A 26,583-nucleotide genomic window follows, 5' to 3' on the forward strand; every position below is an offset into this window, starting at 1 on the left:
GCCGCAGCGCACCGCTGGCAGAAATCCGCCTGCGAAGCGATATCCGCCAATGCGTTGCGGCCCGCCCCGACCCGATCCGTCGCTAATGGACGATGTTTCATACAAAACATAGGCCGGCGTATTTTTGCGTTGCGATGCGGCCCGGCCCGATCCGCCTAGTGGACGCCTAGCATAACTCATAGTGACAAGGACAACTGACAACTACTAACAGCTGATTAATGTCAAATTTTATACATAACCTATGTACATAACCTCGTAAGTGTACTCTAATTTGATAACAATAATCTTTTTTGAATTAAAGTTATGGATTTATCATTACTAGAGGATTCGGGGACGAAAAATAATGCGAGACTATCTTCTGTAGGAAAGACGCTTATATATGCAACTGGAGGTTTAGCGGTTGGAGTCAGTATTATATGCATACCATTTGTATCGCCAGCTTTTCGAAAAGTGTGTCTACCTTACGTGCCGGCTACTACAGAACAATTACTTGGAGTATCAAAAGCTCTGAAAGGTCGAAAAGGCACCTTGCTAGACGTCGGTTCAGGGGATGGTCGAATTGTTTTTACGGCTGCAAAGCTTGGATTCGCAGCAGATGGTGTAGAACTAAACTCAGTTTTGGTGTATTACTCGAGAATAGCGTCTATTTTTAATAAACAGTATAACAAAACGAGATTTTTCAAAAGAAATTTATGGACTTTTGATTTGAAGCCGTATAACAACATTGTTATTTTTGGAGTTGAACAAATGATGAATGACTTTGAAAAAAAGGTGTTAAAGGAAGTAGAAAATGAAACTGTAATAGTTGTATGTAGGTTTCCCTTACCAAACATGGTGCCTATAGAAACAATAGGACATGGTGTTGATACTGTTTGGAAGTATGTTGTGAAAAGATAACAAAAATGTTCTTCAATAAATTTGTTATATATTCTTATAAACTAGATAAATATAGGTATTTAAAATCTTCCACTTCTTTTTCTTCCAGTATATTTTGTGTCCGGCTTGGTTTCTTTGCCCTGTTTCCGTCTTCTCTCTTTCTTTTCTAAAAGCCAGGCTCTTGTATTCTTTAATGGTTTACCCCGAGCTTTCTTAGATGCTTCTCGCCTTGCATATTTTATTTCAAGATTATTGTCATCCCCTTCATCTGTGCCTATATCAATAAAATAAAAAGGTATCTATAAATCGTCCAAAATCATGCAATGTAAAAAATAAAATATTTTTTTAATAAAAAATCTCAATAATCTGAAAAAAATTATATTGAATGTAATATAATTTATTTATAAAAATACCTAGAGCTTTTGGTAAAGGTGCGGCCCCACCAGTCATAAGTACTAAGAAGAATTTCTTTGCTTTTGCTGAATTGGGGAAATCTATAACAACACCTCCATAGAAACCAGCCTTCATTGCTTGTGATGTCAGTAACTCTAATTGACTCTCATTTTCAGGGTAGAACTGAAATACTGCTCTTGCTGATCTAGACTGAAACACACAAAAAATAATTTAAAAAACACACAAAAAATGTTAATCAGTACAACTATACAAGACAATAGTTTTGATGGCTATGCAAATATACAATCACATAATGATTCTATTTAACTTTACTTCATTTGATTAAGTAAATTGATCATTAAATCAATTATAAAACAAGCTTAAATTATGTTAATTTATCATATAAAAAAATTAATAAATAAAGTAAATACCAGTGATGCATATAAGCTGCTGAAAAATGTGTATAATCTTTTGACTGGTTTATGAGATTTTTTGTCAGCATTAAATAACCACTGGAGGGCCGATACTGAGACAGCTCCATCAAAACTGCCAGGTCTAAATGGAACTCCTTGGCCCATATCAGATAGGACTACATCCCCTTCTATTTCCCTTTCTATTGCTACATCTGAAAATATGATTTAATGTTATATTTAGAGGTAAACAATATTTATACAAAAATACTTCAATAAATCAATTAACTTCAATTTAAAATTATATTATAAGATGATAGAAAACCTTCATTACACTATAATTTGACACACTTATTACTTTTTTCATTGATTTTCATGTTATCGTAAAAAAAAGGATTTAAAACTTACCTAACATAGCTTCAGAGATATCAATACCAATCCACATATGGCCATTTTCTTCGAGCACAGAGCCTGAGAGTCCAGAACCACAGCCAATGTCTAACAGCAAGCAGGGAGATTCTTCCGGTAACAACAGTAACTCAATACATCTTTCTGTCATTTGTGCTTGTATGTCTATAATTCTAGAACTGTAACACAAACATGAAATACACTAACAATACAGATTTAATATTAAAAATTATGAAATTCCTCCATGCTTAAGAGGTTTGTGTCTACAGGTTCTTTTGAAATAGATTTTAGGTAAGTACTTTACGTAAGTATTTACTTACTTCTGTGTATATTTTCGAGCTTCATCTTCGTTATAAAACTGAAAATTAAGAAGAATGTTTAAAATATAGATAAAGTTAAGTTAAAGTTATGTACGTCTACAATTTAAAAAAATCAAGTCAGGACGTCACTTTACCACTTCCGGGGGAGCTTGGTGTTCGGGTCTCCTAGACATTTCCACAAATGTTTGTTTTATTAAATTCACAAAAATTAATTAAATGTTTAACCATTAGAAGTGTGATTACAAAAATAAACACATGTGAACCAGCAGTCAGCAGATCTGTCAATGTCAAGTGTCTGTCACAGATAGAGACGCATGTCAGTCCAGTGTCAGTGTCACAAAAAAAACACTTAACCCTACGGGCCTACGTAGACAGAGGTTTCTCTGTCTACGTAACCCTACGTTCATACAGAGACACGATTTGCCGAATCTTATTTTCATCGGATAAGGTTGTATTCACACAGCTGGCCAAGCGCTCCCCTATTGTACTGTAAAAAAAAAAAAAAAAAAAAAGCTATTCAGCCACCTGACAACACTGTATCTTGAATTTTCGTATCCGACGGCCTCTTATCTAGAGATCCCGTATATAAACACCATGCGGTTCTTTTATTGCAAGAGCGCGTGTCTGTGAAGCACAGATGTGAAACGGCATAAGGATCGATACGTATTGAATGTTAAACTGTGCACTATACAATGCACCCAAATGCACCGCATCTGAAATTTTAATAATATGGCCGGATCGGTTTGTACTCGCAAAATCAGATCTCAACTTCAGCAAGATTCGATTTTTTGCCAAGTCATGAAACCGAATACATGTGTGAACTCATTCATTTAAATTTGAAATACTAGTGCCACTAAACCGAACCCTGCAAAAACCGATTCGGTAGAGAAAACCGCGACACATAGGCTGTTTTCCAATTACAGAGCATAATGCGACTCAGTGCTGCACAATGCCGAATTATGCTGATGCTTAATTGGAACATGAAACGCACCAGCAGGTTGCGCTAAGGGCGTATTCAGAAAGAAAGCTTGAAACTTATAAGCGCTTATCGGCGCTTGTCATGTTCATATATTTTCCTGTCAGTGCTGGTAACCCGCGCAGGAAAATATATGAACATGACAAGCGCCGATAAGCGCTTATCGGCGCTTATAAGCGCTGGTAACCCGCGCAGGAAAATATATGAACATGCGCTTATAAGCGCTGATCGGCGCCGACAAGTTTGTTGAAACTTGTTGAAACTTGTCGGCGCCTATCAGCGCTTATAAGCGCATGTTCATATATTTTCCTGCGCGGGTTACCAGCGCTTATAAGCGCCGATAAGCGCTTATAAGCGCTTATAAGTTTCAAGCTTTCTTTCTGAATACGCCCTATGTTCAGTGTTGAAAAAAAAAAATATTCATAGAGTTAGCAATAACCTCATTAATGTGTAAATAAACGGTATACATAATAATTGGTTGAAAAATATTTACGGTTATTTTAAGTAATTTGGATTTTGATTATTTCATTAACATTTTTTCCAATGTTTGTACCTTCATCCATACTTATATTTATTTTTTTAACACAACTTGAATTAACTTTGATTATTTCGAAAAAACTACAATGAAACGAAAGCTTTACAATTTTTTCCAACAATTAATAATTACTAACTTAGGGCGTATTCAGAAAGAAAGCTTGAAACTTATAAGCGCTTATAAGCGCTTATCGGCTTATAAGCGCTGGTAACCCGCGCAGGAAAATATATGAAAATATATGAACATGCGCTTATAAGCGCTGATAGGCGCCGACAAGTTTCAACAAGTTTCAACAAACTTGTCGGCGCCGATCGGCGCTTATAAGCGCATGTTCATATATTTTCCTGCGCGGGTTACCAGCGCTTATAAGCGCCGATAAGCGCTTATAAGCGCTTATAAGTTTCAACCTTTCTTTCTGAATACGCCCTTAGATTACTAACGATAAATCGATTGCACGCATCAATTCACGCGCATTACTTTTTCTAGTGCTCGATTGTGCGAAGCGTTGCTGTAGTTGGAACATTCAACGTTAAGCATTATGCCACATAATGCGCTCTAGTGCTGTAATTGGAAAACGGGGTGGAAAACGGGGCGTGTGAACGTGAACCATCGTGAATTCGTGACGCGAGCATTGCTATTATCACGCTATTAGTATATTATAATATAATTAATATCATTACTTATTATTATTTTGTGTTTTGCCGTGTTTTAGGGTGGTAAGGTTTAATAAACTGAGTTGTGGTTTGACCTGTGGGTTTGACTTAAGGTGAATGGTATTATTTTTTTCTGCAAATCTGTGGCTCTCTGTGGAATCAAAGTGACACTTTCAAAATGTCAAATGTCAATGGTAAAAATTTGCAAATTTCGCGGGGTTTTATTTGTAAATAATAGTCATTGATTGATATTTTACAAGAATAAAGTTTAAATAATCAAGCAAATCATGGGAAATTGATTATTTCTCATATAAGATTATATATTGTTAACATGCTTCACGTCTATTTTTGATCAGGTACATTATTTTTGAAGAGATAAGATGCCTAAAGGTTTGAGTTTGAAGAAGGTAAGTTATTAAAATATAATAATGATACGCCTTACAATGTTCATATAATATAATAATGCAATAAAAACCTATTTTTAAACTAAAATTGTCATATTATAGGTGCAGCCTCAAGCGACTAACGGTCAAAAGTCTATCACACATTTTTTCAAAGTTCCACCTAAAGGAATACAAAAGAAATCTTCAGAGAATATAACGATTGATGAAATAAAACTGGGAAAACGTAAAGCAACATCTCCTCCAAAAGAAGAACGCTGTAACTTAAAAAAATCACCAGTAAAAGAGAATTTAGATATTAATATTTTTAAGAAATGTAAAGTAGATCAAAATACTAAGAATAAAGAATCCATTCAGGAAAAATATAATTGCAATGAAACTAGTATGAAAAGAAATAATTTACAAGATAGCAGTGATGACTGTGGACTCGATTTTAAAAGTATTAATACCAAAAACAGATCACCCTTATCAAATATTGACCATGGAAAACAAAGAAATTCTAAAAGTATGTCACCTAACAAAGTTATTTCAAATGCAAAAGATTATGAAGCAAATAAACTGATTAAAGTTTTAAGGACACCTGAAAAAACATCTAATAGTTTGAATAAATCAAGCAGTCCAAATGCCTCATTAATTAAAAGTCCAAAAAGTAAGTATCTTTGTAGCTATGTTTTAGCTTTAAAACATACAATATGTCTAAAAATAATTTCTTATCACATATTTCTTAAGTTAGTAATGAAAAATATAATCTGTGTTATTCTTAATATCATTTATTGCAGCAACAAAAGAAAATATTTCGTTTTCACTTGATTTTTTGTTTAACTGACCCTGCAAACTATTAATATTCATATACCTGGTTATAAATAAAACACCTGGGAACAATATAGCATTTATATATTTATACAACTGTCCTTTTCCCAGATAGCGTAGGATCACCAAGCTTAAGAGAATTACCATTGCGATTAAATGAGAGTTCACCATCAAAATGTGGTTCCACTGTGAGAGTATTGGAGTTTGAACAAATTGACGGAAATGTTGATGATCTGTTTGGTGAAGAATGGGCGATTGGTGAAGTTGATGAGGTAAGCAATATTGTATGGTTTATGGCGTTGATTCATTCTACTGGCATGCAATATAAAGCTACAAGTGTCTTTCTTTCAATAATAAACAGATTATATGGCTATGCTATTTAAGTTAATTAGGATTTTAAAATCATATGTTATGCGAAATAAAGAATAAAAATTACTAAGTAAGCATTTTTTAAGAAAGCTCTTATTATGCTTCAATTTATTCTTATTAGAGTGAATAAAATATTTTATTATTTACTCTTTTTGGTTGTTAAATAGTGTGGTGTGGTTGATCTTTATTTTGTATATTTTTAGGTTTGTAAAGAAGATTTGGATTTAAGTAGTATGCAGCGCTGTGAAGTTTTATCAATAACTTCCCATCCCATGAAGTTAGAACTAAGATTGAAAAATGATTTAGATAATAGATGTACTTGTTTTGTGGAAGGTGTATGGTATGTATTTTATTAACAAAAACCTAGCCAAATGTTTTTAGCTTTGGCAATCAATAGTAGTGCTTATGGGCATTTTATAATTTTGAAAAGCCCTTATCAAGCTTACTCTTTGAAATATTCTTTTACTATATTCAATCAAAACAAGTTCAGAAGTTCAGCTGTGAAAGTATCACAGCTATTTTATCATTCACTTTAATAAATATAGCTATACTAGAGGTCCGCCCCGGCTTCGCCCGTGGTACATATTTCGCAATAAAAGGTAGCCTATGTCCTTTTTCGGGTATCAAAATATCTCCATACCAAATTTCATGCAAATTGGTTCAGTAGTTTAGGCGTGATTGAGTAATAGACAGACAGACAGAGTTACTTTCGCATTTATAATATAAGTATGGATATATGATATAATTATTTGTATTTTGCATTGAATTACTATTTTAGGATCAATACACCTCTAAAACCTGGTGAAATAGTGAGCCTATTAGCCTGTAAGAATGAAATGGGTCAATTTACTATAAACAACACATATGGATTACTTTCCCTAAGACCAGACCATCTGATATCAACAACAAGTGTAGTTGCAGGAGTGTTTTGTAAACGTAAAGCTATACTTCAGGAACGATGGAAAGGCATTGATTCTGCTAATACTGCTGTTTGTATATTTATTAATTATTATATTCTTCAATAATTCATTACAAAAAAAATAATAATAATAAAAAAATATTTTTTTTATATTTATTTATTTTATATACATATGATTTTTGTTTATTAATTTTTATTACTTTTTTCTGCTGCTCTCTTTTAAGGATTTAATGCAATGTAAGTTTTAACACGGTAAAAGTAGAAATTATTCATTGAAAAATGAATAGCTCTCAATGTTTTCCAAAATGAAAATAAGTTTATACTTAGGGTATTTTTACTATTTGTTGATAAAAAAATTGATTTTTGATATAAATATCATTTGACCATTTTAGATGACAATAGGAATCCTAATACATGAGTTAGTGCAAAAAGCATTAACAAAACATATTACAAATGTGGCGGAGTTACGAGCTATTTGTGATGAATTAATAAAGGAGTCTATACACAGGCTCTATGATGCGGGTATATGTGAAAAAGAAGCGCGCAATAACATGGACATGTATATTACACCTTTAGCTGATTTCATGCAGTTGTATGTGGGAAAAAATCAATTGCAGGTAAAAATGGTTATCAAATCAAAACGAAGACAGATTTTAGCATCAAATAAAAGAGAGTATAGAGACAGATAAAAATGGTCAAATTTTTTACAGGATAACAAGAAAGCCAAATGGAATGGGCATATAGATGAGGTTCTGGATATAGAAGAAAATGTCTGCTGCCCAAAATTGGGACTAAAAGGAAAAATAGATGCTACTCTCCAAGTGACTATTCACGAGAGAAGTGGTAAATTAATGAAAATTTATTTCTTTTACCGACGAAAATGTCACCTTTACCATGCCCAGCAAAACTTCTCTTTCTTTTTTAAAACATCCACTTAATTGGACCCTATCATTCCAAAAATTCGTCTAGACACAAACAGGCCTGCAAACAGACAGGCGATTATTACACTACTGTGAATCAGGCAGCACAGTCCGGGAATGCGCGATCTTGGATAAAACTGCAGCATCGTGAAGGTTTTTTACGCTTTCATGCGCGTAGTTGCGCTATGATTCATTTCAAATAAAAACTTTCGTTGCGTTTCCTAAATAGGTAACGCACAGCAATGCGGTATTTGGTTTGCTGCATAAAGGCGAAAGTTTGTATGGATGTATGGATGTTTGTTACTCTTTCATGTAAAAACTACTGAACCGATTACAATGAAATTTAGCACACATATAGAGGGTAACTTGGATTAACACATAGGATAGGTTTTATTCCGGAAATCCCACGGGAACGGGAACTATGCGGTTTTTCCTTTGAAAACGCGGGCGAAGCCGCGGGCGGAAATCTAGTATTTGAATATTTCATGACGGTTTTCACACACGGCACAGTCTGATCCGCTGATTTCGCTTGTGTTATGGAAACCGGATGGCTGATAAACATACATATATAATTTTAAATAAATACTTAATAGATAATTAACACCCATCTATGTTCATCACACAAATATTTGCCCTGGGTGGGAATCGAACCCACGACCTCTGGCTTGGAATGCAGGGTTACTACCAACTAAGCCAAACGGTCTGTAAAAATGAATTTCATACATAAACATGCTTCAATAAATATTTTAGGGAAAAAACGTGAAATAATGCCATTAGAATTAAAAAGTGGGAGAGCGTCAGGTTCCGCCGAGCACAGAGGACAACTTGTGTTGTATGGCATGATGTTGAGTTTGCAGCGGAAAGAGGATCCTATTGTCACTTTGCAGCGAGGGCTTTTATTGTATTTAAAGTGAGTAAATTATATATAAAAATCTTTAGTCTGTGGTGTAGCTGATAAATAGCATCAAAATAATATCTGTAGTGTTCTGATTAGTTTTGATTGATATTCGTCTTTTATTAATAACCCAATAGAATTGTTACCTATAGTTTATTGTTTATGTTTATAATTAATGTAGCTCTAAAAGCTAGTTACTAGAGCTACAATGCTGATACCGACTCGATATTTGTACCAAATTTCATATTGAAATAGGGTATGTAAAAATTTTTTATTTATAGAGAACAAGTGGACGTAAGAGAAGTAAGTTGTGGGTATCCAGAGAGACGCGATCTTATAATGTTGCGAAATGAGCTTGTACAGCATCTAGCGGCTGGACCGAACGATATGAAAACAGGTATTAAAAAGGTCATCAATAAAAATGCCATCTGTTAGAGCAATCGTTTACGAATACAGTTTTAAACATAATTTACGGAAAATTAATCTGAGTATAATAAAAATCTACAATTTTGATTTCTCAAGTCTCTTTCGAGCCTACTACAAACTTCAAGTGCGTAAAAACCCAAAAACTGAAAAAAATCTATTGATTAATGTTGTAATTATTTGAATCTATTTAATTTACCTATTCTCATGTAATAAATGAGTTTTTTATTTTTAGAAGAAGTGTTAGATATAGAAGACGCATCCCAGGTTCTGCAACAATCACTGCCGGATCCTGTTCATCACGAAGGTGCATGCACGAAATGCCCTTATTTGACACTCTGTTCCATACATTTGTGGTGTGTTTTTAAATTTATTTATTCTTTGCACCATTCATATCAAAAAATATTAAGTTTCTTCAGCATAATACTATATTGTAACGCTTATAAGAAAACTCTGCCTAATATACGCGAAGGCAGAGTTTTGATTCGGACAATGTGTGAGTGAGATTGGGAATCTAGTTGTTCATTGTTATTTGATTGATTTATTTAATTTGTCTCTGATTTTTCTCTGATTTGTAAATAGAAGACACAGGCTCCTGAAAAACAGTTCTTACTATCTTAGGAGCCTGGGTCGCTCTAATTTGTTAAATGTTTTAAGTGAAATAAATGATTTATTTATTTATTTATTTATTTGACATGACATTATTTTAAAGTATAAATATAAACTAACTGCTGTTAATACATGTATTTTATTTTTATTTATGGAACTGTTTCAGGCATACAAACGACGTGAAAGTCTCAGACTCGCATCCATTAACTAAACTAAGAAATCTTGCTCTTGGGCATTTAGAATCGACACATGTCACTTACTTCCTGCATTGGACCAGTTTGTTAAAGCTTGAAGAAAAGGCACAAATGTCCAATTCTCCTTTACACGCTTTGTGGACGGATAGTGCTGAGAAAAGGTGAATATGATTGGTTATTTATTTAATAAGAATTTTGTATTATCTTATAATTTACCGGCAGATATTTGTGCATAGAACTTTATTTGATTTGATATCAACAACTATTTCAAATTGATATGTAGAAAAAAAATCGATCACCACAAGTCGCGGGAGTGATTCTAGTCAGGTATAGTTCTATGGGTTATTCGGTAAACAAGCAAGTCAAACATTAACGATTTTGTTTATTAATGAACAAGATGTTAATAATATTTTTCAGAGCCAAGCGGGGTACTTGCGCAGCGAATTTGACGTTAAAATCAGTAAAATTATTGGAGGACAGATATGCACATGTTTTTGAACGAACGAAAGGTTTGTTATTATACTTTAATTTTTATTAAAAGATACATTATTTAAATATTATGTACCCCTGGATTCTAGATAATGTTACTTATTTATACATTTGTCTTACATTCATATTGATTCAATAATTTTACTTTCTATAAATATTTATAGGTGACGAATTGCCAAGTACAAAAGCAAACGATGGACCAAAAGAGGGCGAATTTTCCATAGTTAGTGTTGAGGACAGACCGTGGATTGCCGCTGGAGTCGTCACTGTGGCTAATCAGAATGAAATACATATACATCTAGAGAGGTCTGTACTCGTTACTTGGCTTATCTATACTACTGTTATTATAAAGCAGTTTGTTTGTAGGCGCTTATCTCAGGAGCTACTGCCGTTTTAAAAAATGTGTTAGATAACCCATTTTCGAAGAAGGCTATATCATCACGCTAGGACCAACAGGAGCGGAGCTACGCGTGTGAAACCGAGGGGCGCAGCTAGTTCGTTATACATCTGAAATAGATTATGTTAAAAATAAACTAGATCGGTTTTATTTATCTTCTTTATCATTTTAACTTTTTAAGGGATACCCAAGGACTCCCTCATTAGATTATAATGGAAATCTGTTCATCGACTTATAGTATATTGGGATAAAACACACACTTTTGTGACCTTTGTTGATAAATTGTTGTTTTTAGGAACCTCGGTTTGCGCCTCAGTAAAACCACAAAGTTTCATATAGACACGTATGAATCATACGCTACAACAGTACAGAATCTAACTAATTTAGGGGTTCTCATGGAAGATAGCGACAGAGCATTGAGATTAAGGAAGTAAGTATTTTTTGTAAAGTAAATAGTGTATTTAAAAGTATTTAAAAAACCGTGCATTTTGGTAACACAAAGTTTCTATTTGTGATATTATGATTTACCAACAAACTGAAAGCAACCTAAACAGCTATGTTAATATTAAATATTTAAAACTAAAATGTTATGTTAATATTAAATATTTAAACTTAAACCCCAAAAAATAATTATATTTCCAGGCTTATAATCGACAAAGAGTCACCAGTTTTTACACAGAAATTACCAAGAGAAGTTGGTAGACTTGGGTCCAAATTAATGCGTAGTTTGAACATTGAACAACAGCGCGCAGTGTTGAAGGCCCTCGCTGCTAACGACTATGCTTTGCTCCAGGGTTTGCCTGGCACAGGTAAGAATATTTTACGATCTTTAAGCTAAGTTACTTATCTACAAATGAATCTATCTTATACTTCTATAAACTGTGTATAGGATAGATGACTGACTTTTTGCGAATCGTTGTTGTTTGGTAAATTTAATTCCATGTCTCGTTCACCAGAACTTTGACAATACTGAATATTTCTGAAAAATATGATAAAATGCCAAGTTAAGTGTAACTTTTTACAGGTAAAACTCAAACAATCAGTGTCCTCATACAAATGTTGGTGGCGCTCAAACAACGTGTGTTGGTCACTGCGCACACTCATTCCGCTGTTGATACGGTTTTGACAAGGTATTTATTTTAGTTCAACCATTTCTCTATACTTTAGTATTAATTCATTCTTTATCAATCGGAACAAAAATATATTTTTTTTCAATAACATGTATTCGATTTCGATGTTTCAAACCACAGAAAAGTAAAAACATATAGAAGTGCTGTAATGTCTAATTAGTATGAAAACCAGTGTCGCCAATCCACACATTTAAACCGATAGTTATACAGTACACTACAAGTAAACTATGCCTTTGATTGGACATCTTAATTTGAGTAAAAACTGACTTAGGTTATAAATTCAGCATTTCAATATGTACCCTAACGCACCATGTTACGGTTTATTTTAGTATAACATCCCTAGGTATATTAGCTGTTTTGTTTCTCATTGCACAGAAATTCCAAATTCGAAAACATTCAGCTACTCCACAACAGAGGGCGTTAGTTTTCGATAGATATAAATTTGAAACGCAACACATAGAGATAAGGTTGAAATTTGTGTCACTCAACATTAATGACATTAACTTGATATTTATCTGATGCTATGCTCTGAGGGATGTCAGCCTTGTTATCGATAATTCACAAATAAATATTTTTTGTGTATTTTTTTTCTTTCTTTTATATGAGTATAGTATAATGCGTCACATTTTGGAGTATGTTTATTACTACTAAGTACGTCTTTTTATATTATTATTATTAAATAAAAAACGGAACAGAATAGTATAAATCTATATTTACAAAATACAAACAGAAAATATGCATTATTTTAAATCTTGGAACTGCCGTAGGTTTGATGTATCGGTGGCCTTTGTTAGGCCGCTTAGTACTGTTCGGCATCCAGTTAACTCGTCACGTTGCATTTATCCATTTCTCTTTTAAATTAGCCTCTTTGGGAAATCTATAAATAAATTAAATAAATGAAAGCTAAGGAAAAATAAAATAAAATTTAATATTTATAATGTTTGTCTTTTCTAAAGTATCGATACTGTCGATATGCACCACAAGCATCACTAAAGCGACATTCGTTTGTTTATTGCAATAATATTCCAGAAAGTCTTGTTTGCTGTTCAATCTATAATAGTACTAATTTCTTATGGATTAAGGTTCATTTCGACTAGTTTAATAATAGTAATTTGTATACAATTTTGACAAATTACGACAAGCGAAGTTATAACATAAAATATAATTAAAATAAATTAAAATAAGACTTACCGACGGTATGAAATGCCTTCATTGCTGATATTATTTCGTCTGCTATCATTTTTGCACTCTTTATACCGAACAACACGTCCTAATTAATGAATAAATATGGAAAAAAGGTTTGACAGCTGACAACCGACTCGAATATTTTTCTGCGCACAACTGAGAGCAAGTTAGGTGATCTAAACTTATCATTGACACGTGGGCCACGCCCACATCACATTTCTATCTACTTTACTGTTCTGTGTTTCAAACAATCAAAATAACCAAAAAATTTATTCCATGAATTCAGCTAGATTTTTTTTAAAGTAATATTTTTCTTTTGACACTAAGGTAACATCTTTAATAGTAACTAATTATTTGATAGGTTACCAGATTCTCTACGCGTGATGCGGTTAGGTTCCACATCACGTGTCACACACAAACTTTTAGAAAAAACCGAAGCAAAACTGACGAAAACCTGCACGACTGCCGAGGAACTAGCAAACATTTATGATTCCATGGTAATCATGACTTTTTATTTTGCACGCCTCATAAGCGAAGCGTTGAGGTGGGTACTACTGTCACTTCGCGCAAAACATCTGATTTTTCAAACTTAAAATGTCTTTATGTATCATACATTGCACTTGTAAGATAATACATACACACACATATTAAGAAAAAACACTATTTTTAACGTTCATGATATTTTTGATGTCATTTTTGTTATTTAAACTAGTTAAAAAACAGTTTAAAAAAGTTCTGTCTTGGACGTCCGTGTGTCTGTATGTGCGGATCCTTTTTCTTGTTAACACGATAGCGACCGAAATACTTTACTAATCGAGTCTTTTTTTTTCTCTTACGCTTGAGTATGCTCAGGAATAGAACCCTTTCATTTTTCAGGGTCTGATTCGATGTGGTTTAATTGTTATTAAATAAACAAAAATAATAATTAATAAATATTTATTAAAAAAAAATTATGAGGCGTGCACTTTTGGATTTTCCAAATTATTTTTTTAATGCGACTAATTAAACTTTACTATTTGAAAGTTATAGCAAATTAGGTCTTGGTGGTAGTCATTTTAAAATGACTGTTTATTTGTTTCATTATAAAACATTTGTGACATTAATATGTAAATATATACTTAATTTCCATAGGAAGTGGTTGGAGTGACATGTTTGGGCGCGAACCACGCACTACTGTCCAAAACCACGTTCGATGTTTGTATCGTTGATGAAGCTACTCAGGTGGGCAATTTGAATTTGTATAATCAGTACTATTATAGTAAAGAGAACTAATCTATACTAATATTATAAAGCTGAAGAGTTTGTTTGTTTGTTTGAACGCGCTAAACTCGGGAACTACGGGTCCGATTTGAAAAATTCTTTCGGTGTTAGATAGCCCATTTATCGAGGAAGGTTATAGGCTATATATCATCACGCTACGACCAAAAGGTGTGGAGCCACGGGGGTAAAACCGCGCGGAGCAGCTAGTTATAGTATAAAGAGAACAAGTAGGCCGTCTCCGTGTCCCGGTGTTTATCTGTACTCGCGAGGGGCAGTGTGCGTCAAGCTTTCGTACGTATATGAACGGGCGGCCGCATACATACAAACGGCGCGATGTGCCTTTGTTCGAAGATAACTTATTTATTCCCTTAACCCTTTATACTATGGTAGGCACTATTCATTAGTGCAGCTGATGCTGGTGTTATGAGAAAATTGAGTAATAAATAATATACATATAATCTAAATCTGTTAATTAGTCTGATATTCTGAAAACCGTTCATCGGTGGAAATTGTTTATTTACATGTCTATTTAAATAGACAAGAACAAAACTAACAAGAATAAGAACAAAATGTGTATGAGCGACGTCTACCGCACATTAACACATTGTGCTGTGCGCACGCGCATTAAACCTGTAATAAAAAGTTACTATTTTACTGTAAAAGACCAAGTCTACTATTAATTTTTCTCTTAAACAATACAATTATTCTCTTAAACCATTATTTTAGGTGCTACAATGTACAGTTTTGCGGCCACTGTTTGCCGCTAAGCGTTTTGTGCTGGTCGGCGATCCGGAACAATTGCCGCCCGTTGTTAAAAGTAAAGCTGCCAGGTATATTTCATATTATAATTATTGAATAACATTGTTTATTTATTAATGTGTAAATGCGTGATCCTTTTTAATAAATAACTTAAAAGTTTTATTTGATACGCGCTGCCGACTTGTTTATCAACATCCAATGTTTATTTATTTATTTATGCTGTACACCATAATTTTATACAATAATAACACACAGGAACATATGTACGAAAGGGCTGCATTTATTGCTCAAAAGCAATGTTGTAGAAATAACGAATTTGCGCACCTTTCTTTATCCTTTAAGATTCCCTTAGAAGAGATGATTGAAATGATTGCAATCAATAGAGATACTCTTCCGTGCTACATTGATGATTATCCCATTGTTGTGTGGCTAGAGAAGGATATGAAAAATTGGAAAATTGTAAACTACTGTAATGTAATTTTTAATTAATAATTGTCAATACTATTTATTGGTCCCTAGATCTCTATGCTTTACATACATTTGTGTGGATATTATTTATCAAATAAACGTTTTCTAGGCGCCTAGGCATGGAAGAGAGTCTGTTCCATAGACTGATGAGCGAAGACTCTACGAGTACACTTCGGTTGCAATACCGTATGAATCAAGCCCTCGTGGACATTGCTAATAAAGTGGCGTATAATCAGAGACTTAAGTGTGCTAACCAGAATGTTGCTGAATCTAAAATGAATATTGATGTGAAGGTAAGAATTGATTATTGTACTTAATAAGTATTTAAATGTCTTCTTGTGGGATTTATATACTATCGTGCCATAGACAAAAATATTGTAATTGCAAGTTGTATACATTGCAACTATAGGAATTTTACAAAGTGAAAGGAAAATATAATATTTGTGCTTTAATACTCTTTACCTAATTTGGTTTTTGTTATTTTTGAACATTTGCCTTTGAGTAAACCTAGAATATATATAAGCGATCCTTCATTTAAGTTCTACTAATTTGAATTCTATATTGTGTTTTTGTTTACAGAAAATATCAAGTAGTATGCCCTGGATTCAGACTGCTTGTAGTAAAGAAAATGATGACGCAGCAATATTTTTCAACATGGAAGCGACAAAATTAAAACAGGTTCATAAAGCACTTACAAATATAGACGAGGCTTGTGTTGTCTATGCGCTAGTTGAAGCTCTTATTGAGGTAAAAATCTAATTTACAAGCTACTTGAAATTTCAGATTAAAATTATGAGAATTATATCCATTTCAAACAGAGTATTAAATTTGTTTATAAATATTTAATATTTGATAACTAAGAAAAGTGTTGGATTCTTGTGGTAAATTCTTAATTATTGTCTATTTCTATTTATCATTACCAGGGTGGTGTCCAAAACTCTGATATCGGTATAATAGCTCCGTATAGAGACCAAGTATCCCTATTACATAGAAGCCTAGCTTCACACAAGATAGAAGTCAGTACCGTCGACCAGTTTCAAGGGAGAGACAAGTCGGTTATAATATATTCGTGCACAAGACGGGAATTGCGAGATGATAAAGTAAAGGTGAGGAAAATATGTCCAAAATTTATCAAAGATACTTATTGTATTATGCGATGGTATTATGAATATGAATTATGATAACTGTTTGTTTTTTATATAGTAATTTTTCGCTATAAGGCAAAACACAGCATGCATTGCATTATTGAATGTTTTCTAAATTTATATCTATATAATAAATAGGCATCAGGTTGATTAAATTTTTTGCACAAAATATACCTATATTATATAAAAAACCCTTTTTCATTAACAGGATGGGGAGGTTCTGAACGACCAACGTCGTTTGGCCGTAAGTGTGACTCGAGCGAAACACAAATTTATAGCAATCGGCAATGAGCGGGTTCTAAGAAGATATAAACCCCTTTCACAATTAATAGATGCGTGTAAAGTTATTCAATTGGAACCTTCTGTTGTTGATCATTTGTTAAGTAAATATAAAGAGTGTGTGAAGTAAATAATCATGTAATATTTTTTATGATACTTAAGTTTAAATGAATAGAGTGTAATGTGATTATGTTATAAGTTAGTCTTTCTTTTATGAATTTTCGTATAATCAGTGTTATCTATTAATTTATGTAGAGGACAAGTCTAAATAAAAATGTTCCTGCCATACTTGACTGCTGACGTGAAATTGTGTTATGTGTATAATGTTAAAAATTATGTGTGATTATATTGTGAAAAATTATGCAAGAGTATTAAAGTATTTTTCAAGTTCCTACATATGTTTTTTTTTAATGTATAACCTAAGTATAAGCTATTGCAACATTATGATTGTTTTGCACATTTGTTGTAATAAAAGAAGTAATTTCTATGATACTTAATTTCGTCACAAGCACAACCATATGTATTGTTTACATTGGATTCATATTTTCATTTTAAGAAGAGCGGCAATTTTGAATTTCGATTGTATTGTTGGATTGACGTTTGTCACCTGTCAATATGTCTGATGTCAACTCTCGTTGAGAGAATGCTATATTGCTATTGTGATTGGCGATTGCTATTGTCAATTGAATTCATCTATTGACTTCGCAGTTCGCAGTTCGCACAAAGTTTTCAGTACTTATTTGCGGTTTGCACCTACGAACGGTTGCGTATCAAAGTGCAAATTTAGTTTAGGTATTATATAGAATTGCGTAAAGTTATATTGCTGCTGTGCCAAAACAAAAATAGAGGGTATATTTTTAGAAACGCATAAATTGTATGTTTGTTTTGATTAATAAGTAATTAAAACCAGTTAATACTTATATTTTAAAGTAAAATATTTAAACATTGAAAATTATATATTTCATCATATTTTGAATTAACCTTGATAAGTTTCTGGTAATCTTCAAAAAATATTTTGTTCTATTTATTATACAATATTTATGATAAAATTAATATTGACCCAAATCTTTGTTTATTTAATAGATAAAAATTATGTTCGAAGCACCCTTATCAGATAAAGATGACACTCAAAATAATTTTGGGAATAAGACTTGACTATTAGGAGTTCTTCATTTCAGATACATGCATAATGGTGAAGAGTGTTGTGATTATCACAGTAAGTGATACTTGCTTCAAAGACCATTCTAAAGATGAGTCGGGCCCAGCATTGGTTCAGTTGGTAAAGGAAAAGTTTCCCGATGCCTACATACACACCATCATTATACCAGACGAGAAGGAAATTATAGAGCGAGAGCTCAAGTACTTTTGCGACTCAAACGTAGATTTAATTTTAACAACAGGCGGTACAGGGTTAAGTAGTAGAGATGTAACTCCAGAGGCTACCAAAGCTGTGATCCAACGGGAAGTACCAGCAATACCTATAGCTATGACCCTGGAAAGTTTAAAAAAGACACCAATGGCAATGCTCTCCCGAGCAACAGCAGGAATAAGGGATAGAACATTGATTGTAAATTTTCCTGGTAGTAAAAAAGCTGTTATTGAATGTATTGAGGTTGTGAAACCTGTATTGTCTCATGCTGTTTCTCTGCTAGCTAATGATCTAGCGGAAGTCAGATTAGTCCATGATAAAATGCAAGCAGAAGATGGTTGTCCGCACAAAATGAGTAAAGTTGATATCAGTAAGGTGGCTTTGAGAGATCGGGAATCCCCATACCCCATGTTAGAAATGTCAGTAGCGTTCAATACTGTTGATGCTGTGATGATGCAATGGATAGAAGGTGTGGAAATGGTAGCTATAGAAGACAGCATTGGACGTGTAGCAGCCCAAGCAATTTTGGCGAAAGAACCAATGCCACCTTTTCCAGCTTCTGTCAAAGATGGTGAGACCATTTATGCATTACTTTAAATTTTTAAATAACTTAGGACTTCTTATTTCATTAATGTGCTATCAAGTTTTAATAATTTATAATTATATGTATGAAGTTAACCAACATTGTTATCTAAATTGGTCCTATAATAATACTGTTTCGCCTTCAGTGATAAACATTACTTTTGTAAATATTTGGGTACTTAGTTTAATTAAACAGGTAGAGCAGTATATTTTAAAGACATCATTTTAAGTAGTGTTAAATGATATTAAACTGAAAAACTGATGTGTGGGTGAAAATATGTAGAATAACATTCCATGTTATTTAGCTTATTATATTATTTTCCTTAATTTCAATAGAAAATGTCTGCATATATCAATAATAATTAGAGCAGAACAGTATCAATGCTCACATACCATGACCAAACTTAATGATTGGCATTGTATACTTTGTACTGGGTAAACATTTAACTTATATTTTTCAAAAAAACTACTCCCTTAACAGGTTTGTGGTTATAATCAATGGTTTTAATAAAAAAATAGGGGATGAAAGATATTCTCAATATTTTTTTGGAACAGCGGACCACGCCCACTAACTTAATCTATAAATTAGTACCTATAAACTATTTACTTTTCACAATGATTTCAAAACGTTCAAGCGTGATGTTGACGCAATTGGTTAGCATTCAATTACCTAGAGGTATTTATATTTACTTTGTACGAAATTATTTTTTTAAGGACAACAATATTGTTGTGTAATTTTGAGTAATTGTTAATAGTGTAGGCAGTAGGCACATATCATAATACATATATACATCCCATACTGGGTACCTAGGTAAATTTTAAGGTAAATTGCAAATGTAGGGTAGTTTCGAAAAATTGTCAGTATCGCTTCAGAATAAGATGTTTTTATTTGCACACGTCAATAGCTGTGTGTACTGTGTAGCTGTTGCCCGCGTTTTTACCCGCAGGGCTCCGCCATTTTTCATCATTGGAATGAGCCTTTTTTTAACGTTGGGAAATGCATTTGCGCAACCCCCTCGTTAGTTTTAATTTCCAAGGGGGAATCTCAAGGCGAATAGCGAATGCACTGTTTATATACCATCAAGAATGTAAACAGTGCATTCGCTTATTTAATTTCCAGAAATTAAAAAATAAAACAAATAATATTTAGGATACGCGTGTCTAAGCTACGACGGGGCGGGTATACGTCACGTCCGCTCGGTAGTGACGGCAGGCGACACGCCGCCCGCGCCGCTCGTGTCGGGCGAGTGCGCGCGCGTCAACACCGGCGCGCCTATACCGGCGGGCGCTGATTGTGTTGTGCAGGTATGTTCCTTCGCACTTTGCGAAAGGAGGCTGAAAGCGAAAATGGCGAAAAAATAGACTACAAGTTGTAACGACACTTTGCTATAGTTGTGCAGCGTGCGCGTGTTTCTCTGTCTCTCTCTCTCTGCCATAGAGAAATTAAATTCCTTCCGTCCCTTGACACTTCTCAAGATTTAATTATTTTTTTTCTGGTTGACCTGTTAATTTTCGTGTCATTTATTTATGATTCTCACCATTTTAATATTGCTAGGAGTACGATAAACTCTCACCTTACAAACCTTCCTTGGACTAGGACAAAACATTTCAAAAAGCAAATCAACTAAAGAAGCTCAAAGTTCTCGAGTTTTATCAACGATCAGCAAGAAAAAAACTAGAGATCAAAAAATTTATTGTAAATTCTCCCATGACTTATTTAAGTACTTACTTAGTTAATTCATAAATAATGTAGAAAAATTTTTTTTAGCATAACAGTATTTCACTGATTCATTAAGCCGTAATTAGCTGCTAAATCAAAACATTGATTGTTTTTTTTTGAATGATTTGATTAGATAATGTGAATAATTCAAATTGCATCATTTTTGAATGATTTGATAAGATAATTCAAATTGTAAACATATTATTATTATATTTATGTGTTCATTCTTAACATTTTATTATAGGTGGAAGATACAGCGCTAGTAAAGGCTTCTGACAATCATGAATCAGAGCTGGAGGTAGAAATATTAGTGGCTCCGAAACCTCACCAAGACGTACGCCCTATTGGTTTCGACATACCATTGGGTGCTATACTTCTAGAAAAAGGTATATAATCAAGCTACAATCTATTTAATCTATATCTTATCTAGATAATAACACAGACTAATAATAATATACTACGTATACAATATAATAATAGCATATTACGGGAGCATGCTCTAGCTTAGCACAAAATGATTACACACATCGACAAAACCAGGAAGTTCATTATCTTCATCAAAAGTTAGCTGTAAAATATAATTTTCATAGCTTTAAAGCTTATACCATATTACAATTATAAACCAAAACCCGTATTAGATCCAAGCCCAACATCTAAAATCTATTTCGACCGCGCTATTCTTACCGATAGAACCATTCATTTTAATAGACCAGATATGACCCTCGTAAATAAAATCACAAAAACTGCTTATCTCATTGACATCACCATACCCAACACACACAACATACAAAAATCAATCAGCGAAAAGCTTCACAAATACACCGAACTTAAAGAAGAAATTCTCCGAATATGGAACCTTAGGACTGTTTACATTATTCCAATAGTTTTGTCATGTACTGGAGTTATCCCAACTAATTTACACCATAGCCTGAAACTTCTAGATCTACCAAAAAATACATACATTACAATGCAAAAGGCAGCTATATTAAATACTTGTCGTATTGTGCGAAAATTTCTTAGTGACAGCGAAACTACTGTAACCGATAGTTAAACCTAAGTTACCTAGGGTCTCTTGGCTAAATAGCCCGCGCCCCTAGCAAACAAACCCCTGAAAAGGGAGAAATAAAACAAACAAATAAAAAATGATAATAATATTTAGTGGCTTAAAATTAGTCATAGGAATGAAAATTATTTAAACTTAAATTTAATCTCGTTCCAGGAGATGTCATAGATGCTGCAAAAATCGGTATCTTGGCAGGAGCTGGGTATCTGAAAGTGCCTGTTAGAACTCATCCAAAGGTTTGTTTAATTTATTAAAAGAAATGTACAAGAACTATTGGATTCAAAAGTTACTTTTTCTAACTTCAATATTATTTTTAATTTCTAGGTATCGATATTGTCTACGGGTAATGAATTGCAAGAACCTTCGGATGAAGTTTTGCGTCCATCACACATTAGAGATTCGAATAGAATAATGTTAAAGATGTTGCTCAAGTAAGTTTTAAATTTGAAAGAATTTAAACAATCGGTATGGTTTTTAATTTTTAGTTTCATAGCATTTAAACTATTATTTAATGCGAAATTTTTAAAGTAGAAAATTCGATCATGAGACTTAGATAAAGAGTAAAAAATAACTCAAAACAGACTTCGTTTAAAAGCACTTTTGAATCGTCATGACATAGCTTTATCATTTACCATCGAGTAACTGTATCTATAACTTCTCTTTATTATCTACAGTTACAACTACATATATTATGTAATAATAATGAAATATATTTAATCTTGTGTAACAGAGAGCACGGCTACGAAAGTACAGACTGTGGTATCGCACGCGACGAGCCAGGAGCTTTAGCGGCGGCCTTTGCGCGCGCTTTACCCAATACGGATATCCTAGTCTGTACGGGCGGCGTGTCTATGGGCGAGCGGGATCTGCTCAAACCGGTGCTCGTTAATGTGAGTACTTATTCTTTTTTAAATGTATTTTCACTTGCAATTTTATATAAGATTCTTTTTTAACTGGATAATAGTGAGCTTTGAATATGGACTCTGAAACTTATTATAAGGTCGTTTTTAATATTATACCGAGGAAAGAGTGTTTCCTGGCCTGGCGTCTATGATTGAACGACTTATTCATGAAGCTATCATACTTAATATATATATTTAATTATTCATTACCAACTATTTATTTTTGTTTGTTTGCTATAATGTAATGAATTTTTTACAGGATTTCAATGCAACGATCCATTTCGGCCGGGTGCGCATGAAGCCCGGCAAGCCAAGCACATTCGCGACCTGCGTGTACCAAGGGAAAACTAAATTCATATTCGCATTACCAGGTGAATTATCAGGGAGGGAGACTCCCTTAGTCTTCCCTTAAAATCTTTAATTTTTAAATGTACTCGCGTAAAATAAACACTACAAAATATTATCATGACCGTGGTTACCATGACGACGCGGTTGGTGCAGTGGTAACTGTAACAGTAGTAACTGCCTACTGAGCCGACGGTCCCGGGTTCGATCCCCGGTCAGGGCAAATATTTGTGTGATGAACTCAATTATTTGTTCTTGGGTCTGGGTGTTATTATCTATATATTATGTATTTATTAAATATTATATTTATCGTCGCCTAGTACCCACAACACAAGCCTTAATTGAGCTTACTGTGGGACTAGGTCGATTTGTGTAATAATTAGAGATGAAACGGATAGCAGTTTGGCCGGATACCGGATATTCGGCCGACCAAGTGGCCGGATAGCCGAATATCCGGCGAAACTTAGCCGCATAGAAATCTAAATAACAAGACACTAGAAGTCGTAAGCGTGCGTGACCTTGTCGCCACTCAGGTGATTTGCACATCACCAGTGCATTCGTCACTGTTCAGTTGCTCTGGAGACGTATGAGTGTATACATGGTGTGTTTCAGCAATTCCCATTGCGGAAATTCTTCCACAAGTTGTAATTATACTTATAAAGGAATAATATTTCATCGAAAAATATTTTTTTTTAGAAATAATGCCGTTTTTCCTTAAAATTATAGAATACTAGCGGTCCGCCCCGGCTTCGCCCGTGGTACATATTTACGTTTTCTCTACATAAAAACCTTCCTCGTACTTCAAGGAATATAATAAAAAAAGAATTATCGAAATCGGTTCAGCCGTTCTCGAGTTATGCGCTTACCAACACATTTTGCGATTCATTTTTATATTATAGATTTACAAGTATTACGAGTGTCACCATAGTAATCGAAATAACAATGAATGACACAGTCGACCATTCTTATTATCACGTTTGTTCGTATTGGAGCAAAAAGTCTCATATACTTAGGGATGTTATTCTAAAATAAACCGTAAATTCGTGCGTTAGGATACATATTCAAAAGCTTAATTTAATAGTTAAGTTAGTTTTCACTAAAATCAAGCTGTCCAATAAAAGGCATAGTTTACTTGTGTGTGCTGTTTAGCTTTCGGTTTGAATGTGTTGATTTTGGCGACAGCGGTTTTCATACGAATTATGACATTACAGCACTTCTATGTGTCTTGTTATTTAGATTTCTATGCTTAGCCGTTTGCGTAGGCGACGCGCGAACGATAGGATGGACTCAGTTCGATTCGGGTCTTTTCGTTGATGAGTGAAGTTAACAATTGTACAATTTTATTATTGTGTCGATTGCATGCAGGCTTACATGCAGGGCAGACACGTGCGTGATCGTTTTTAGGTTATAATTTTATTGTGCTCTTATTATTTTAAGTACATTATATTATACATAGGTCTAAAAGATTTAGCAACGAGAAATGGCATCGGTGAAGAAAAGATTGTCTTTATGGGAATACTTTGACATAAGCAGTGAAAATAAAAAGTTAGCTCTTTGTTTATTATGCAATGATAATATTTCTCGTGGCGGCGAAGCGAAAAAAAGCAGGTAATTTATCTAATAATTAATAATCTAATTGCAATAATTTTAATACCAATCAAGTAAAATAATATCTTGCAAGTTTCGTAACATATTCAATAAATTTTTGATTTCGGGGAAATGTGATTCTTGCTAAATAAAGCAAATAATTAGTCAAAAGTATGTTTCTTTTATCCAGCTATTTTTTTTAATCGGCCGGATGTATATCCGGCCGAATAGTAGCTAACCGGTATTCGGCCGGATAGTATTATAGCGGCCGGATACCGGATAGTTACCGGATATCCGTTTCATCTCTAGTAATAATGTCCTATAATATTCATTTATTTATTATTTATCTATTCTATTGTCACAGGTAACCCGGTATCAGCGTACGTATGTTGCCTGCTGTTCGTGGTCCGCGCGCTCCGCCAGTGCACGCGGTACAGCAGCGAGTTCGCGCGCATGCGTGTGCGGCTCGCGCGTGACGTCACGCTCGACCCGCGCCCCGAGTACGCGCGCGCGGTGTTGGAGTTCCCGCCGGGGGATCAGCTGCCGGTCGCCACGGTGTTGGGCAATCAGGTTGGCTAGACTTTGTAATAACATACTATAGTGATTTATTTTTGTTTAATGTTTATTTCTGAACAATTCTAAAGCATTATAAATTAGTAATTTTTAAATACAAGAAAAAATTCAAAGCCGCGACCTTTGCCGTATACCGTGGCAAGTCGCGACATAATTGTTTCACTATAAAGTATGCCTCTTACAATTTTATCACAATGCATATGAAACGTTTTCTTAAATAACTTTTTCACTTTTGAGAATCTATACTTAATAAGTTGGACGGTAAAAATTAACGAAATCAACGAATTAATTATTGTACATGTTGCCTTTACAGTATTACCGCCAGACCATGAATGAATTTACATCAATTATTATTTAATTACAAATCACGTAATAAATAAGTAATTACACATTCCATATCGTTTATAGTGCAGCAGTCGCTTACTCAGCGCAAGTGGGGCCAGCGTGCTGCTCGAACTACCAGGGGCTACAGAGAAGGTTAAACATCTACCCGCTGACACTATTGTCCCCGCTCTTATCACAGGAAGGATCGACTTAACTCGACCTTAGATATGTATACTAAGCATCTTTATACAAGAAAAATATAGTTATCACAAATTATTTGCGTTCCTTACAGTGATAAAATCACCAATTTTTGCAATGTAGTTTTTTAATTTCACTTTTGCGTTCCTTTTCCTTATAGTGATAAAATCACTAGTTTTTGCGATGAAGTTTTTTAATTTCACTATGCCAGTGTCTCATCACATACTAGATTTTTAACCAGTTTTATAATAAGCTCAATCAGTTTTAAAAAAGGAATAAATATCATTTGGTGTATTGTTGAAGATTTATGATATACTAGCTTCCGCCCACGACTTTGTACGTGCATCCCCGTTTTTCCCCGTTCCTGCAAGAATTTTCGTGAAATCCTTTCTTAGCAGATGCCTACGTCCTAGCATGTAGATGTAACATGCAGGTAGCTGCATGCCAAATTTCAGCCCGATACGTCCAGTGGTTTGGGCTGTGCGTTGATAGATCACTATATCAGTCACCTTTGAGTTTTATATATTATATAGATTATTGTAGTATATCTTTAGATCTGATCAATATGCTCCGTGCTATAAGCACTGCTATTGTAATAAAATATATTTTATATTGTTTAATAAAACTATTTTGATAAATATTTATTTGTATTATTTATTACCAAATCAATTGTTTCAATTATGAAAAGTTTTTAAAC

The 26,583-nt window shown here is 33.8% G+C and overlaps 4 protein-coding genes across 5 annotated transcripts; 3 read left to right on the forward strand and 1 right to left on the reverse strand.

Moving 5' to 3' along the window:
• The first annotated feature begins 226 nt into the window (after window positions 1–226).
• Window positions 227–947, forward strand: LOC149478876 (ATP synthase subunit C lysine N-methyltransferase). Its single transcript, XM_089708460.1, has one exon. The coding sequence runs from the start codon at window positions 304–306 to the stop codon at window positions 895–897; it is 594 nt and encodes a 197-aa protein (XP_089564586.1). The 5' UTR covers window positions 227–303; the 3' UTR covers window positions 898–947.
• Window positions 906–8,089, reverse strand: LOC149478877 (18S rRNA (guanine-N(7))-methyltransferase). 2 transcript variants are annotated; one of them, XM_089708458.1, is made up of 6 exons: window positions 7,943–8,089; window positions 2,408–2,445; window positions 2,088–2,266; window positions 1,701–1,894; window positions 1,290–1,479; window positions 906–1,150 (listed from the first exon to the last, which is right to left on the reverse strand). In XM_089708458.1, exons 1-6 carry the CDS (start codon window positions 7,964–7,966, stop codon window positions 957–959), a joined length of 819 nt encoding a protein of 272 aa, XP_089564584.1. In that variant the 5' UTR covers window positions 7,967–8,089; the 3' UTR covers window positions 906–956. The 2 variants fall into 2 exon arrangements, with proteins under 2 accessions (XP_089564584.1, XP_089564581.1); XM_089708455.1 differs by lacking the exon at window positions 7,943–8,089 and adding an exon at window positions 2,542–2,685.
• Dna2 (DNA replication helicase/nuclease 2) lies at window positions 4,545–18,541 on the forward strand. Its single transcript, XM_089708453.1, has 24 exons — window positions 4,545–4,978; window positions 5,078–5,621; window positions 5,894–6,054; window positions 6,355–6,491; window positions 6,930–7,140; window positions 7,463–7,687; window positions 7,781–7,913; window positions 8,741–8,900; window positions 9,167–9,282; window positions 9,544–9,664; window positions 10,084–10,272; window positions 10,529–10,620; window positions 10,765–10,906; window positions 11,293–11,427; window positions 11,640–11,806; window positions 12,022–12,127; window positions 13,674–13,809; window positions 14,444–14,533; window positions 15,299–15,402; window positions 15,909–16,092; window positions 16,379–16,546; window positions 16,723–16,905; window positions 17,153–17,361; window positions 18,402–18,541. The coding sequence occupies exons 1-23, from the start codon at window positions 4,952–4,954 to the stop codon at window positions 17,351–17,353; spliced, it is 3,732 nt and encodes a 1,243-aa protein (XP_089564579.1). The 5' UTR covers window positions 4,545–4,951; the 3' UTR covers window positions 17,354–17,361; window positions 18,402–18,541.
• Window positions 18,413–26,526, forward strand: cin (Molybdenum cofactor synthesis protein cinnamon). Its single transcript, XM_089708454.1, has 9 exons — window positions 18,413–19,163; window positions 20,325–20,479; window positions 21,139–21,280; window positions 22,114–22,193; window positions 22,282–22,388; window positions 22,688–22,847; window positions 23,119–23,230; window positions 25,156–25,361; window positions 25,773–26,526. Exons 1-9 carry the CDS (start codon window positions 18,413–18,415, stop codon window positions 25,911–25,913), a joined length of 1,854 nt encoding a protein of 617 aa, XP_089564580.1. The 3' UTR covers window positions 25,914–26,526.
• Window positions 26,527–26,583: the final 57 nt, after the last annotated feature.

Source organism: Colias philodice, chromosome 21 (genome assembly GCF_061535455.1).
Source record: "Colias philodice isolate Cphi_HAF_F1 chromosome 21, ilColPhil1 Martin Lab GWU primary, whole genome shotgun sequence".
Classification (NCBI taxonomy): Eukaryota; Metazoa; Arthropoda; class Insecta; order Lepidoptera; family Pieridae; genus Colias; species Colias philodice.

Excerpts from the sequence above, each read along its gene's own strand:
- LOC149478876 (XM_089708460.1), top strand. The coding sequence starts at position 304 with ATGGATTTATCATTACTAGAGGATTCGGGGACGAAAAATAATGCGAGA.
- LOC149478877 (XM_089708455.1), bottom strand. The coding sequence starts at position 2,580 with ATGTCTAGGAGACCCGAACACCAAGCTCCCCCGGAAGTG. Across the intron at positions 2,446-2,541 it reads ACCAAGCTCCCCCGGAAGTG|TTTTATAACGAAGATGAAGC; the intron begins GTAAAGTGACGT and ends CTTAATTTTCAG. Across the intron at positions 1,480-1,700 it reads GCAGCTTATATGCATCACTG|TCTAGATCAGCAAGAGCAGT; the intron begins GTATTTACTTTA and ends TGTGTGTTTCAG.
- Dna2 (XM_089708453.1), top strand. The coding sequence starts at position 4,952 with ATGCCTAAAGGTTTGAGTTTGAAGAAG. Across the intron at positions 10,907-11,292 it reads ATACATATACATCTAGAGAG|GAACCTCGGTTTGCGCCTCA; the intron begins GTCTGTACTCGT and ends TGTTGTTTTTAG. Across the intron at positions 11,428-11,639 it reads AGAGCATTGAGATTAAGGAA|GCTTATAATCGACAAAGAGT; the intron begins GTAAGTATTTTT and ends TTATATTTCCAG.
- cin (XM_089708454.1), top strand. The coding sequence starts at position 18,413 with ATGGTGAAGAGTGTTGTGATTATCACAGTAAGTGATACTTGCTTCAAA. Across the intron at positions 22,848-23,118 it reads TCAAACCGGTGCTCGTTAAT|GATTTCAATGCAACGATCCA; the intron begins GTGAGTACTTAT and ends AATTTTTTACAG. Across the intron at positions 25,362-25,772 it reads CCACGGTGTTGGGCAATCAG|TGCAGCAGTCGCTTACTCAG; the intron begins GTTGGCTAGACT and ends TATCGTTTATAG.